General features: G+C 35.3%; 1 protein-coding gene across 1 annotated transcript in view; it reads right to left on the reverse strand.

Moving 5' to 3' along the window:
* Nucleotides 1–8,091: 8,091 nt before the first annotated feature.
* The window catches only part of aff4 (AF4/FMR2 family, member 4), a 33,735-nt gene continuing 24,747 nt past the window's right edge, over nt 8,092–17,079 (reverse strand). Inside the window, exons 12-19 of the mRNA XM_016246746.1 lie at nt 14,162–14,225; nt 14,021–14,071; nt 12,897–13,033; nt 12,737–12,808; nt 11,943–12,036; nt 11,072–11,115; nt 9,911–10,128; nt 8,092–8,864 (exon numbers count right to left, since the gene is read on the reverse strand). Coding sequence (XP_016102232.1) covers nt 8,737–8,864; nt 9,911–10,128; nt 11,072–11,115; nt 11,943–12,036; nt 12,737–12,808; nt 12,897–13,033; nt 14,021–14,071; nt 14,162–14,225 — 808 coding nt within the window. The 3' untranslated portion in view covers nt 8,092–8,736. The remainder of the gene's footprint in view (nt 8,865–9,910; nt 10,129–11,071; nt 11,116–11,942; nt 12,037–12,736; nt 12,809–12,896; nt 13,034–14,020; nt 14,072–14,161; nt 14,226–17,079) is intronic.

Below are 17,079 nucleotides of genomic sequence, written 5' to 3' on the forward strand. Positions count from 1 at the left end.
AACTCCGAGTGACTTGAGCCAAAGTGAAGCGACTGCCTCCTCTGTGCGAGAGCCAATCAGCGGGCGGGGGCGGGGCCACAAAAAGGGGCGGGGCAAGTACAGGAGAAAGTTATTGAGCTGTCCATCAATGGCCCTCATATCTGTTTATGTAAATGTTAATGCTGCATAACTGTAAACGTGTAAACATCCTCCTGAGAACCAGAAAAAAAAAAGTTTTGTGATTTTTTTTTTTTTTTTAGGTCAGTACATTACAGCATAAGAAACAAATGGAGAAAAAAAACATTCATTTTTTATTCTGTGTCATTTATAGAAGAAGCCAGGACTAAGTTGTTAAAAAAGAATAAATAGACATGAAAAGGCAAAAAAAAAAAGTTTTATTTTTCACTCAGTTTTTATGTTTCTTTGTACAAAGATGATTCTCAACTGTGTTATGAAAGATATAACAGAATGATTTGATATGCTACTGTACTTTATGGAATATGTGTGCGTAAAATGTCCATAAATTGACATACAATGTATCTATACACTGCATCTAATCTGCATATTAATGTGTTCTTGTGGCAAAGCATAATGACAAAAGAAGTGTAATAATAACGTGGCAACATTTTCATAAGAATATCTCATATTTCATAGGAATATTGAACTATAACTTCTTGTTGTGTTTCCCCAAAATGCCTGATTAACCTGCTGTTTGCCTCTACAGAAGACATGCATGAAAATTACACCCAGTTTCATAACAAAAAGTCATATTCCGATCTGAAACCCCGTAACATTTTTCTGAGATGTTTATTTACGACAAACAATTTGAAAATTAGCCAGATTTAAATTAGAATTCCAAAACGTTATCATATTTCCCTAAGAGTGCTAAATTTGATCATTCTGTATCAATATCAGTCATATTTAAAGACCAAGAAGAGGGAGAGTTTATGATCAAACCTCCAAACAAACGTGTGATATTTCCAAAAAGCCCTGAATGTTCTCTGTACAGGACATCCCAACTAAAACTGTGGCATGTAGGGTCTCAGAGAAATTGAGGACAGAAGTCTATGCGGTCCCAGGAGGATATGAAGCTAGTCTAGAGTTAAAGGGACAGTTCAGCCAAAAAGGAAAAGTCTGTCATCATTTACTCACCCTCCAGATGTTTCAAACTTGTGTGAGTTTCTTTCTTCCATTGAACACAAAAGATATTCTGAAGAAAGCTGGTCTATTGAGGGTAGACTTTTTTTCCGCGCTTGAAGTCAGTAGCCATCTGGCAAGAAACTGTTCTGCTCCCAACATTCAACAAACATTTTTTGTGTTCAACAGAAGAAAGAAACTCATACAGGTTAACTTGAGGATGAGTAAACGATGACAGAATTGTAATTTCTGGCTGAACTATCCCTTTAAATGTTGAATAGCAACTGGAAATGGACAGAAAGCGTCTGAGTGACAAACGAAAGTGTAAACTGTCAACCATTTGTATTTGCACAACTATATTTGCATCTGTTTTCCTCAAATGCCACAAATGGGGGAAAAACCCTTGCTTGTAAGAATGCTAATGTGGGCTGGATGTGAACTTGAATCTGATTTAAGTGCTTTCAGTAATGCTATGCATGACCAAGTTATGCGAGATCCGAATACCAAGCGGATTATTGTGATCATAATTATACTATTACAGCTCAGGTTCTAACGATGAATGTACATTTTATGACTTTGTCATTTTATTTGTGGTAATACTTTTCATGCTTTCATTATCCTAGTTTAACCCTTAACTGTCACCGTCCCACCTGTGGGACGTTTGGCACTCTTTTTTTTTGTGTCTTTTTTCTCTATCAAATCTTTTAGTAATCATCATAAATCATATATCATTTGAAAGCTAAGAAGCCCAAGATTCATCATGTGGAAACCATTTCGAAATCAGACATTGAGTTACCATGGAAATGGTACTTTAAAATCTTTTGGCGGTCTCCTCCCCTTTAGTGGGCGGTGTCAAGTGTCATATTACAAAATGAATTACGGTCTTTCAGAATCAAAACTTTTTATAATCTTGACAAAAAGCATATCATTGGAAAGGTCCGAGTCTCAGGATGTTGAGATAGAAGTAATATTGACAGAGAAAGCTAGACATTTGTGACAGAAAAATGCATTTAAAAAAATTTAATTGAGTTTGGATGGCTGTTTGTGATATGACGCCCTAAATAAAATCTCAATTTTTTTCATATCAACTTCAAATTTGGAACCTAACTTTAGACATAAGGCTATAATTTTATACCAATTTTAGAGTAAAACCTGATATGTAAAATATTTATTATATATAAAGAAAGAAAGAAAGAAATGCACACATAAATAAATAAATACATACATACATACACATAAACAAATCAACAAATAAACACACACACACACACACAAATAAATAAATAATATTGTGTTGACTAAAATTCTGTTGTAACTTTGCAAGTACTGTATATGTTAAATTATTCTACTAACCCTAACCCTAACGTAACAGTTTACTACTTCTCTAATGAGAGTTAGTTGACATGTAGTAGCAAAGTTAGTTATAGAGACAATATAATTTCAAAGGGGGACCCTCAAAATAAAGTGTAGCCAAAACATGCATCTTAAGCACTCTGTTTACAGCATTTTATTAATGTACACAAAACATATGCTGCCTTAAAATGCAATATCATGATCGCAATGTTGCATCTTCTCTTAAATTTAGCACATTTTTCAATCTGTTCTTCCTGTGTCAAATGCTGAAAGTACTTAGGCTACACCAGTCTGCTATTTTGACATCCTCTGTCAGACCTAAAGTTTAAGCCTCCGACAGCGCATTTGAGAAAATCAATAGACCATTGCATGCCTGTCTGCACATCGCCGTCTAATGACAACCTCGACCTTTCAGAGGCACTAACTAAATGAATGACACCTAATAACTGCGGGGCAAATTCAGTTTTGCCCCTCCCTCTGTCTCCAATAAGTTTGTGAATCCTGACGCAGATACAATCTCGATATCCAGGTATAATCTCCCGGCTGATCTTTAATATTTCCTGCTCAGCACTGCGTGGCCCATCTACTCGTGGAATAGATATGATATTTACTTAGAATAAATGTTAAATAAATCTCCATTTTAATATGGCTTGGATGAGTTCAGTAAGTTTGTGGACAGCAAAAGTTGACATTTAGATTTACGAATTAGGAATAGAAGTTTGAAGCCACTAAAATTGAAAACTTCAGTTATTGGCTTTTTAATCAAAGTTTAATAACTTTGAATTGAATCTCTATTTCTCTCTCTCTCTCTCTCTCTCTCTCTCTCTCTCAAACTCTGGGAATAGAGTAAAACTGATAAAAATAATGTTACAAGACAAATGGTCCGAAACTACGATTTTAACAATTTATAATGACATACAAGTCTCCATGTCACTGAACTTTGGCAGGCAAAAAAAAAAATTTAATCACGTCAAGTTACTCAGCTCTAAAAATTTTACTAATTTGAGATTTTCCATTATAGCAGAAAATACATGGCAGAAGCTTAATTTTGTGCTCAGTGAGACATTTTTGTGCTGATTTTGATGTTTGTTATGGTTCATTGTCCTGATGGAAGATCCAACCACGACCCATTATAAGATTTCTAATAGAGGCAGTCAGGTTTAGCCCTTAACTGTCACCGTCCCACCTGTGGGACGCTTGGCGCTCTTTTTTTGTTGTCCTTTTTCTCTATCAAATATTTTAGTAAACGTTATAAATCATATATAATTTGAAAGCTTAGAAGCCCAAGATTCATCCAACCATTTTGAAATTGGACATTGCGTTACCATGGAAATGGTACTTTAAAATCTTTTGGCGGTCTCCTCCCCTTTAGTGGGCGGTGTCAAGTGTCATATTACAAAATGAATTACGGTCTTTTAGAATCAAAACTTTTTATAATCTTGACAAAAAGCATATCATTGGAAAGGTCCGAGTCTCAGGATGTTGAGATAGAAGTAATATTGACAGAGAAAGCTAGACATTTGTGACAGAAAAATGCATTTAAAAAAATTTAATTGAGTTTGGATGGCTGTTTGTGATATGACGCCCTAAATAAAATCTCAATTTTTTTCATATCAACTTCAAATTTGGAACCTAACTTTAGACATAAGGCTATAATTTTATACCAATTTTAGAGTAAAACCTGATATGTAAAATATTTATTATATATAAAATAAAATTAATATGGTGCATTTTCTTTACAGTAAATTTAAACTACTATAACTTTTTGATACTTACATTTTTTGAAAAAATTCCACTGATTTTCTTCTTTAAAAAGAGACAAACCTTATGACTGTATTCCAAAGTGTTCATAAATTACAACAATTTAAGTTTGGATAGTGCACCTGCATGCCTTTTTAAAAAAAAATGGGGGGTGACAGTTAAGGGGTTAATTAGAATTCAGTGATGGTTTTTTCAAATAACTAGTAAAGTAACGCATTACTTTAAAATTTACAACAAAATTGATTATTTTGTTATCCCATTTATTTACCGACACGTCTCCTGTCCCGTGAAATCGGGAGGAAGTGCAGTGGAAGAGGCACTTGCTTTAGGCTGAGGCTTATTCATTTCACCTTTGGCTTGAAAAAGCCTTTATAGTTGTCAAAAATATAATTTGGGGGTTTTTGTTATTAAAATGCATACAAGCAAGCCCAGCCCAGGTGACAAAAAGTAACGCAAAAGTAACGTAATGCATTACTTTCCATAAAAAGTAACTGACAGAATTAGTTACTTTTTATAGAGTAATGCAATATTGTAATGCATCCCTTTTAAAAGTAGCTTTCCCCAACACTGCTAGAATTGACAATTAGTTCCAGCACGGCTTTAAACCTCCTATGATTTCAGACTGCATAGAATACTGCCTACTTCTAAACCTCCATTTGTCGCATAACAAATCATTAAAGTGAGCTGTAAAAAGGAGATTAAAATGCTGAAGCACCGGACCGTTCGGACACTTGTTGGGGCATTTCTTTCACCATCAATGCATCAAAATTCATAGTGTGTCCCTCACGCTAAATTAAGGTTCACATCCATGCTCAAAAACACTTTAAAAGAAAGAAAGGAAATCCAAACCACAGTCAAAACTCTTGAATCATATATATTTTATTCTCAATACAGCAAAATACAAAGATGATTCGCAACAGACTCAGAAAATCCATTAGTAATACTCACTTCACCAAAAAAAAAAAAAAAAAAAAAAAAATTTTCTCAGGATTCCATATTAGGTGGTTATTTTGAGATATTGACAGAGAAATCTAGACATCTGTGACAGAAAAATGCATAAAAAAAATCAAAGGAGTTTGGATGGCACCCGGTGGCTTTTTGTGGTATAACGCCCTAAATAAAATCTCACAGGAACCTCCAATTTTTCATATCAACTTCAAATTTGGAACATAACTTTAGACATAAGGCTATAATTTTATACCAATTTTAGAGTAAAACCTGATATGTAAAATATTTATTATATATAAAATAAAATTAATATGGTGCATTTTCTTTACAGTAAATTTAAACTACTATAACTTTTTGATACTTACATTTTTTGAAAAAATTCCACTGATTTTCTTCTTTAAAAAGAGACAAACCTTATGACTGTATTCCAAAGTGTTCATAAATTACAACAATTTAAGTTTGGATAGTGCACCTGCATGCCTTTTTAAAAAAAAATGGGGGGTGACAGTTAAGGGGTTAATTAGAATTCAGTGATGGTTTTTTCAAATAACTAGTAAAGTAACGCATTACTTTAAAATTTACAACAAAATTGATTATTTACCGACACGTCTCCTGTCCCGTGAAATCGGGAGGAAGTGCAGTGGAAGAGGCACTTGCTTTAGGCTGAGGCTTATTCATTTCACCTTTGGCTTGAAAAAGCCTTTATAGTTGTCAAAAATATAATTTGGGGGTTTTTGTTATTAAAATGCATACAAGCAAGCCCAGCCCAGGTGACAAAAAGTAACGCAAAAGTAACGTAATGCATTACTTTCCATAAAAAGTAACTGACAGAATTAGTTACTTTTTATAGAGTAATGCAATATTGTAATGCATCCCTTTTAAAAGTAGCTTTCCCCAACACTGCTAGAATTGACAATTAGTTCCAGCACGGCTTTAAACCTCCTATGATTTCAGACTGCATAGAATACTGCCTACTTCTAAACCTCCATTTGTCGCATAACAAATCATTAAAGTGAGCTGTAAAAAGGAGATTAAAATGCTGAAGCACCGGACCGTTCGGACACTTGTTGGGGCATTTCTTTCACCATCAATGCATCAAAATTCATAGTGTGTCCCTCACGCTAAATTAAGGTTCACATCCATGCTCAAAAACACTTTAAAAGAAAGAAAGGAAATCCAAACCACAGTCAAAACTCTTGAATCATATATATTTTATTCTCAATACAGCAAAATACAAAGATGATTCGCAACAGACTCAGAAAATCCATTAGTAATACTCACTTCACCAAAAAAAAAAAAAAAAAAAAAAAAAAAAAGTGTTTAAATTACAAGTTATTACAAGTTTGGATAACCGAGGCTCATAAGAGTACCTTTAAATCATAGATCATATTGCATCCATATATGAATATATATATATATATATATGTAGATTTCATCTTGTCAATACTTTTAAAACTAAATTGATTTTATACTGCTTGCCAATGATCGTTTTGAGATCACTCGAAAATGAGTACTACATAGAGACATCTAGAACCGCTCAAAACAATGACGTTCCTCTCTCTTGAAGTTTAGACAGCAGTCCTGTGTCAATAATGGCAGATCTTTCTTCTAGTCAACTGCATTTAGCCCATTTCAACATCACCATTTAAATGACAGAAAGCCTTGTTCCTATAGCACAGGGACTCTGAACATGACTTCACTAACATACAGTGTTCTGTTGAAAAACAAATCTTCAGTAATGAAAATGTGCATTTAATATATTCACATTCTATTTACAATTAATACAAATGTTAAATCACTGTAAAAATTTACCCTAAAAGAGCATTTTTATGTACATCTGTACAGCTTAGTATTTAAATAGAAACATGCGAGTGTTATTTTTCAACTGGACAAAAAAACCTCTCACCCTGGGTACAGTTATTATGATCAAAAAGAAAATTAAAGATGGATTTAAATCAATCAGTCACCTCTAAAAGCACTACCTTGAATTCTAGTAGAAAAGATAAAAACAGACAGCACAACAACCATGTCTGGAGAAGCAAAAAGGCCATGGGAAAATCATTTTAACAACCCATATTCATATGCAGTTGCCTTCTTATCATGAATCTGGTACATAAATCACATTAGTGCATGGATTCATTTACATAAAAGCACAATTATCAGACCTCACCCCTAAAGCACAATGTATTTACTGACTCTCTAAATCAAAACGATGTATTCTGCAAGGTAGCGCATCAGTGATATATCTAGTCGCCAGCCATTAAATGTTTAACCTCTAGAAGTTTCGGTTTTAACTGATGAAAATTTCGATTGGCAGGAGTCCTCGTTAGCTACTGCACAAACGAGCAAGAAAAACATCTGCATAGACAGAAGAAGAAGAAAAAAAACAGTTTAGGAGCCAATTAGAGGAAAGATCCTAGTGCAAGAGACGCTAAGTGTCCAGCATTTCATATACGGCGGATTGATTTCTCACTTTACCACCTTCCTCTTTCTGGTGCGAAACATATCAAAGGTTCGATCTGATTTACTGCGTGTATGGATTGCTGTGCTAAAATGACTATGTACATACATAAACTGCTATTCTCAACAGAACACATAAATATATCCTCACATGACTGCTGTCTTTTAAAAGAACTGCGACACACAGGTGACTATGACACTATAAAGGCAACCTCAAGACTCACATTAAATATTTAAATATGATATTTTCATATACAATAGAAATACGTCTCTCATCTCGTATTGCAACCCTGTTTCCATGCCCAAGAGTGAAAACGCAACTTGGAACGAAGCGATTTGCCGCTATCTAAATAAAATCTTTCACGGTAATAAAATACTCCTGCGTTTAATACCAGAAAAGCAAGAGTGAGAAAGTGACACCTATGCGAGCGCTACATTTCGTATAAAAATCTCGGCCTGGGTGTTCGTGGTAGTGACATATACAAATAAGACAGGCTCTAAACATGACTTACTCTGATGTGGCGTCTGTGGATGAGCCAGGCCAAAAACCTAAATAACAGATTAGTAATAATGCCTTGATATGGTGCCGAACAGTCTTTTGGTCTGGTATACAAGCGCTGCATGATGTTCTTTCAGCTTCAAACCTTTCTAGATGGGTATTTCAAGATAGTTAGTTTCCTGTATATCAAATACAAGGCACGATAAAATGATAAAACCTCAATTTTAAAGCACCTTTGGTTAAAGGGAGGTACTTTGGTTGAAATAAAAAGCTATAAACATCCAATTATTATTCTTGTTTGCTTACAGCTAGCAGAGAATTAACAAAAAAGACAGTCAGAGAAAGAAACCAGGCTTTTTTTAGCCAAACAAGCCGATGATATGAGCAGGACGATGCAGTGTATGAGCGCTCTGACAGACGTGTGGTTTGGCTGCCGCCCCTCTCATGAATATTCATAGGGTTTGCGGTGGAGGGGCGGGACGCTGAGTGCTTCCATTTTTGGCAAGCTGGTGTAGAAATGAACACAGTGTCACAGAGATGTCCGAGGCAGATCGAGTGCGAGTGTTTTGGGCTACGGATAGAGCGCGGATAGGGCCGCTCTATTGTATGAGCTTGGCGTCCAGTCGTAGCCAGTGCAGGCCCTGCCGCGTGAATCGCACCAGCTCAGTCATGCTGCTGGTGTTGAAGATGAGCGGGCTCATAACCTTGTCCAGTTCAGAGAAGAACTCTGCGGGGAAAAAAACAAAGAAGAAGTCACACTTGACAGTCCTTTAGCAGGTGCTCACATGTGGATTCATGCAAGCAGGAAATAAAAAAAGACGACATGGAAGAAAAAATAAATCTTGCATTTGCTGGGAAGAAAAAGAGCAGTATTCAGCAGGACACATGAGACACAAGACGAGCAGGAACAGATCCTGAGCCAGAATCAAGTCAGATTGAGTTAGAAATAAAGCGTCTTTCACAATATACACCGTTTTTTACAGAAAGTCATAATATTAAATGTTTACAATATATATATATATATATATATATATATATATATATATATATATATGAGTGTATTGATTTGTATTTTAAATAAATGCTGTTCTTTTTTACTTTTTATTCATCTAAGAATCCTGAAAAAAAAGTATCACAGGTTCCCAAAAAAATATTAAGCAGTACAACGGTTTCCAGCATTGATAATAAATCAGCATATTATACTGATTTCTGAAGATCATGTGACACTGAAGACTGGAGGAATGATGCTGAAAATACAGCTTTGATCATATGAATAAATTACATTTTAAAGTATATTCAAATAGAAAACCAGCATTTTAAATGGCAATAATAGTTCACATTATTACTGTTTTTTTCTGTATTTTTGATCAAATAAATGCAGCCTTGATGAGCAGAAGAGACTTCTTTAAAAACATTTAAAAAATCATTCTGATCCCAAACTTTTGAACGGCACTGTACATCCAAATTTCCATAAAAAGCTCTGCATTAATAATTACATTTTGTAAAAAAAAACAAAAAAAAACAAGCAGCTGACATTTAGAATATATTGATTTACCTGAGTGTACTGTATGGGTAAAGTAGATCTATATATAAATCTATCAATACTGTAAGCAAATAATACAACAGACAATGCAATGCTTTCCTGCTTGCTTAGAAACAGAATGACTGAAGAAAAGTCAGAAAAGATGTGTGGAGTCAGAAAAGCACCTCAGTACAGCTTCAGGAAGATGGACTTGGTTTTATTTGGAAAAAGGCAGAAGTTAAAACAAATACCTCTCTGCTCTTTGGCGAGCTGTTCGGCCTGCTCCCACACCTCGATGGCGTAGAGGAAGTTGGAGGTGACCTGGACGTAGCTGGCTGCCATCTGGTGGATGCGCTGGGGGATGGTGACGGAGGAGCTGGTGCTCTGGCTGGAGCTGCTGGAGGAGTAGCTGCCCGCACTTCCAGGAGACAGTTTAGGAGAGACCGGAGACGGCATTCCCGCCGTTTTACTGCAGGACGCAGAGGACAGAGAAGAGACCGAGTCAGGACGCAAGGAAGAGCTATTCCTCCTGTCCTCACTGGAAGTGTTTCACAGACTAACTACCAAGATAAACTATGAAAACTACGTTTATTCATATGTACAGGGTTTCTGCAGGTTTTATGAAGGTATAGTTAAGACTTATAATGTAAAGAATACATTGAAAATGGAATTTACTGTATCATCTTTTCACACTGAAAAAAAGTGATGCTCTTCATCAGTATATCTGTCTTGCTTTCAGTGCAAAAGCCTCACATTTACTTGAGAAGCTAAATGAAATGATAGGAAATGATTTTTGAGAAATTGATCAAAATGAAGTGAGTTTATGATTAAAACAAAAACAAATATCTGCCAATGAACTGAAAAAAAATCATTTTGGAAAAAAGGTTGCTTTAAGCATAAACTCATATAATTTTGTTATATTTTTCAATAATTTAATGTATCTTGATGTTTAAATATTTATAACTAAAAACAAATACTGTGGAAGATATTTTATATTTTTATTTGCAATGTATGGCATTAAACGTGCATTTTGAAATACTGGCTTATATTTCAAGAAGAGAACATAGCACAACCTCACGTTTTAACACATTTTTAGAAAGAAAGGCAAGTGCAAAAAAAAAATAAAAATCTATTTTATATCAATTTTTTTAATTTGCAAGTTATTTACGGTTTGTCATTGCGTAATGACAACCTGTGATCCGGTATATAAAAGTGGAGCGAAATACCTATTGGTCTATATATTTTTTTTACTTTACATTTAAAAAAAAAAATTTTTTTATGTGGTTGCCAGGATGTTGCTAACGTGTTGTTACACACTGACATGCGGTTGCTATGGTGTTGTGGGTGGACACCCTCACATTTCTATAATATTTACACAATCTACAATAATAATATAAATGAATGTAACTTACTTTGCTACTCCAGGAGACGGAGCTTGGGTATTACTCAACGAATTCTGGAAAAAATAAATAAATAAAACCTTAGTTAATATATATCTTGTATATGTTATGATTACAACAACAACAACAATTACATTTCACATCATAGAAATCTTTTGACGGACAAATACTACAAGGGTTTCAAGGTTTTCCTAACCTAACCCTAACCCAATTTTGTCATACTGGATATTTCAGACCTACACTGCTGTTAAAAAGTTTGGGGTCAGTAAGATTTTTTTTTTATGAAATTAATACTTTTATATTTAGCAAGGACACATTAAAGACAGTAAAGTAATAGAAATGTTTCTTGAGCAGCAAAGCAGTATATTATACTGATTTCTGAAGATCATGTGACACTGAAGACTGGAGGAATGAAGCTGAAAATACAGCTGTGCACCACAGACATAAATTACATTTTACAATAAAACATTTAAATTCAAACAGAAATCAGTTTAAAGTTTAATAATATTTTAAAATATTGAATTAATATAATGATATTTAACAAAACAAAACAGCCTTGGTTCTTTCAAAAACATTAAAAAAAAAAATCGTACAGACTCAAAACATTTAAACTGTAACAAGGACACCTTAAAATAAAGCGTACAGTGTAATTATACATTTAAGTACCTAGTAATATTAATTAACTACATGCACTTACTATATGGTCAGGGTTAGGATTAGGGTTTGGCTTAGGGTTACTTGCATGTAATTATGCATAATTAATTGTTATTATAATAGTAAGTACATGTAACATGTGTAACAAGGACACTTTTAAATAAAGTGTTACCGAACCTTGACATGCCAACCTTATAGTCGTAATATAAAAAACAGAAAATCCCGTTACCTTCAAGTGTTCAGTGAGCGTTTTAGAGTATTTCAGTGCACTTTCTTTGCGTAGCTTGAAGAGCCTCAAATACAGGAGCGCTTGGCACCTCAGGCTGCAGAGAGACACAGACGGATCCACTGATTAGATCTGCCACCGGTTACCAAACACTGGATCCACATTAACTTCGGTTTACTTTGTTTTTTTACTTTATCTTTACTTTATAACTGGATCAAACATTGGCAATACATTTGAAGGAATAGTCTGCCAAAAATGAATATTTTGTCATCATTTACTCACCCTCCACTTGTTCCAAACCTGTACGAGTTTCCTTGAAGATAAAAAGATAGTTTGAAGAATGTTGATAGCCAAACAGTTGATGGCAGCCATTGACTTCCATAGTACAGAAAAAGTCAATGGGGACCGGAAATAGTCTGGTTACCAACATTCCGTAAAATATCTTCTTTTGTGTTCAACAGAACAAAGAAACTCAAGTGTACTATGAGAAAATAATGACAGGATTCTCATTTTTGGGTGAACTATTCCTTTAACATCACTCTGTAGGAAATTTTAGATTATAAAGATTATGAAAGCATACATGCAAATAAACCATGAGTCAGTCTTCACGACAATTCAGTGCACTTGAATCGATTTAAAACACAACCCATTCGATTATTAGTTCACTGTGTCCACAATGAAGATGATTATCTCCTCATATTCTCCCTCGTGTTCATTTAGAGAGCATTGGTTGGCCTTGCAGTGAATGAAAATGGGTGACCTAAAAAGTGCAGAACTGCTGCGTTTCTGCTACGTACCACAGCACCGCTAGCCTTTTGTCTGCAGAGGTTGCATCCGGCGCCAGATAGCTCTTCAGCTTCATAGTGTACCTGCACAACACGCAAACACACACGTCTGTCAGCAAATTTTGAAAGCACAATGAAGAGAGACGCTGGAGGACATATTCTGGCAACTTACTTGATGAGTTCCACGGTTTCCGCGTACATGGGGAAGGGCGATTTGGCCTCCTGGGCACTTTTCTCCAGGGCGTTTCCACACTCGATGAAAGACACCACAGCGTCCAGGTAGTACACGGCTTTCTCAAACCGGTCCATCTGTGGAAAGGACAACGCACATCAGAGCCAAAACTAACTCCACACTAAGCTCCATTCCACACGTTATGTTACGAAATGTGTGAGAATGCAAAGATGTGCTATAAAAGGACAACCAATTGTCTTTTTTTATTTTCAGCTTTCATGCCTGCATTTACTTCTGACACATATTTTTGACATATGGGTCAAAGACGAGACGTCCCATTTTGGAGTCCCCATCAAATTTAATTTACATACATAGGAAGCATATTAAATGCAAGTAAAGCATTACTTTTAATGCTTTAAACAACATGTCAAAAATATAGGTGAAATAATGTTCTGTCTTCATTCAGCGTAACAAATATATTTATGTGAAAGTGAAACAATTATACTGCCCAGTACTTATTAAAATATATGGTCACACTTTAGTTTGGGGACCAATTCTCACTATTAACTCTCACTTTTGCCTCAAACTCCTAATCTGCTGCTTATTAATTTTTAGTAAGTTAGTTGTTAGTTTAGGTATGAGGTAGGATTAAGGGATCTAAAATATGCTCATGCAGAATAAGACATTAATATGCGTTTTATAAGTACTAATAAACAGCCAATATGCTAGTAATATGCATGCTAATAAACAACTGTTAATAGTGAGAGTTAAGTGTTACCTTGAATACATAAAAGAAAAAGTGATCATACTAAATGCTATTATATCTTGCTGAGTGGCAAATACTGGTAAAGAAGTAAATTACAGTTAATTAGTATTTTAGGGGCTGCACTGTGAGTCTTTTAATGTCATCGAATGACACATTTTAAATAGGCCTGACAAGATTTTTTTAGTATATGAACTATTGTTACACTGAATGACATAGTGGACATAGTGGGTGTCTTCTATAAATCATGATAAAAATGCATGATAGGCATTATTTTTTGCTCAGAAAAAAAAAAAATTAAGGTTGCATTAAACATGTTTTGATGCTTGATAACCCCTTTATAGAAAGAAACAGAACTGACCCATGTGCTTCGTGTGAGGAGAGCACCTGTTGTGTCGCTCTCAATGTAGAACTAAGACAAAAGGTCAGGGGGTCACAGAAATATCATGCAGATTATCTGACACGCACGTCGAGAACCGTAGGCCAGTAAACAAACCCTCACCAGAGCATCTGCGTTGTGTTTCAGTTTCTTGGCTTCTTGAAGGTAATGATCAGCTGAATGAACCCTGCAGACGAAGGACTGGCTGTTACTTCACAAAAGAGTGTGACATCAAAAGTTCAAAAACATCAACACCATGTCCAAAAACTAAGACGGATGAGTTGAACAATGAAGTAATAAATAAAGAAAATAATCACAGCCAATAACAATACATGATGCTGAAATGCCCCACTATGTGTAGCCAGATTTTAGACCAATGAGATTTCACCATGCACTGTAAAAATGATTTTGAGTTGTAAATAAAACAAAGACTTTGAGTCGATTTCAAATGTTTAATTAAGTGTAGGGTTGTGACAGCGAGGAAATGTTCCCACCGGTTAATCGACGTGTGACAACACCGGTAATACCGGTATCACCGTGGGGGTGGGAGGGGGCTGTTAGTTCGTTTGAGTTTCCCGCTTTTCTTAGCTTTCAAATGGCTTGTAAAAGTGCCGCAATTCGGCACCAAGCAATTGTTCGTTTGAGTTTTCCCTCTTTTCCTCGGATTTCTTGGCTTTAAAATAGCTTGGAAAAAGTGCTGTGCGCGTTTTACTTTCACTTTCAAATTAGCGGCAATTCGGTGTCGATTCAATTCAAGCAACAATGTCAAACTCATAACTTTTATTAACAAAACGAATAAAAATACACCATATATGCCTAATAAAATTACTTGGGCTACACAATTTAAACAGGTATATAAAACTGAAAATCAGCAAACACTGTGGAACCAAATAAATAAGAAACATAGAACGTTTATTAGCAAAACGAATAAGAAAGCTTGGAGGCACGGCATATACACCTTGATGTAAAATAAAATACACAAAGTTTAAATAAAGTAATCAGCAAACACTGTGGAACCAAATAAATAAGAAACATAGAACGTTTATTAGCAAAACGAATAAGAAAGCTTGGAGGCACGGCATATACACCTTGATGTAAAATAAAATACACAAAGTTTAAATAAAGTAATCAGCAAACACTGTGGAACCAAATAAATAAGAAACATAGAACGTTTATTAGCAAAACGAATAAGAAAGCTTGGAGGCACGGCATATACACCTTGATGTAAAATAAAATACACAAAGTTTAAATAAAGTAATCAGCAAACACTGTGGAACCAAATAAATAATAACCAGTCAATAGGTTTTTTAAAATCTAAAATATTGCCAAACAGACACCTTTGCGTTTCCTTTCTAAACAATCTTCTGCCATCGTCTTGTCTGTCTCTCCTCGCTCTTGTCAGTCAGCTCGACTCACTCTCCTCACGTGATAAATCAAATCTGACTCCTGCTCCGTGGTGCACGGTTCGGCACGCTGCATTGAGCGTTTAGTTTTTAAAAGTGTCTGTCCTCTAACTGAACTAGGCTTTTATTTGAGAAATTTCTTAAGGAATATATATATTTTTTTTCAATTTGGGTGTGGCTTCTCAGTGTGACATGATGGGAAAAAAAAAAAAAAAAGGTCTGACTTCTCATAGTAATAGACCATTAAATCGGATTAACATTAAAGCTTTTATCACAATCACACAGTGTAAAAGGATCTTAATTATTCAGACAAAAGATGAAAATCTCCATACCGGTCTTCAAACAGGAGTTTGGATCTAGATTTAGAGCCATCAGAGAGAGGCGGCACTGCAATGGGATTCTCTGTTTTAGAGCTTTTCTCCTGGGAAGAAAAAAAAAACTAGTCTTAATAAATGTCTAAGGATTCGTAAATCAAGATACATTTATAATGACAAAAGAAGTCTAGCTTTCTGAGAAACTGATCCAAGACGATCAAGAGTTTGTGACTGAAACAAAAAACAAATATCTGCTGACTGGCTCAGTAAAATCAACTTAATTCAAATGGAAAACAAGTTTTCATTCCCCACTGGCAGATGTTTTAAGCTTAAACACTTTAATTTTGTTCAATTTTTCAAGATTTACATTTGCACCTCAGGTAAATGTTTAGATGTTTCTATTAGAAAACAAAAATTTTTTTTTGTAAATGCATGAAATATTTAATAACATGACTATGAATTTAAGACTTGCTGTTCTGAGTTGAGACTCGCAGAAGCCCTCGCTATGGCAAAACAAAGTCTAAAGAGTTAGAAAATACTAAGCAAAGGCATGTACATAGACACACACAAATACAATGAAAAGGTGGCACATATGCATTTATGTAGATTGTAAAACTATGCACGTATTAAAAATATGAAATTTTCCTTGCTTTGAGGCTGACGGGACAGAACTGTCAGTTTAGTACTGCATTATTACATAAGTGTTGCAAAACCCTCCATACGTCACTGTACATACACGTGTTGCGCAAAAGGCAGAGACTGTAAACACTGGCAGCATACAGAGGGCCACAAGCGCAAACACACCTTGGCATCCCTGCGTAAGGGCTTGTCGTCGCCTTTGCGGTGTTTGGAGTTGGAGCTGCTCTTGCTGTTGGGTACGGAGGCGGAGGACTGGCTGAGCGTCCGCTTGCGGCCCTGGTGCTCTGATTTGGGCGTCCGCTGCAGCGTGATGGAAGGAGAGGGCGCAGACTCCTTCTCTTTGTCCTGAGCACGCTTAGATGAGCTACAGAAAACATTTAACATGATTACCAAACAGCTCGGGACAATTATTTACACTGCTCTAAAGACTCTACTGATGTGAGAGGGTAATGGTCTACTATTCAATTCACGCTGCATTGAGCATTTAGTTTTTAAAAGTGTCTGTCCTCTAACTGAACTAGGCTTTTATTTGAGAAATTTGAGAAATTGTGTGACATGATGGGAAAAAAAAAAAAAAAGGTCTGACTTCTCATAGTAATAGACCATTAAATCGGATTAACATTAAAGCTTTTATCACAATCACACAGTGTAAAAGGATCTTAATTATTCAGACAAAAGATGAAAA

This window comes from Sinocyclocheilus grahami, unplaced genomic scaffold (genome assembly GCF_001515645.1).
Source record: "Sinocyclocheilus grahami isolate Dianchi unplaced genomic scaffold, SAMN03320097.WGS_v1.1 scaffold810.1, whole genome shotgun sequence".
Taxonomy (NCBI): Eukaryota; Metazoa; Chordata; class Actinopteri; order Cypriniformes; family Cyprinidae; genus Sinocyclocheilus; species Sinocyclocheilus grahami.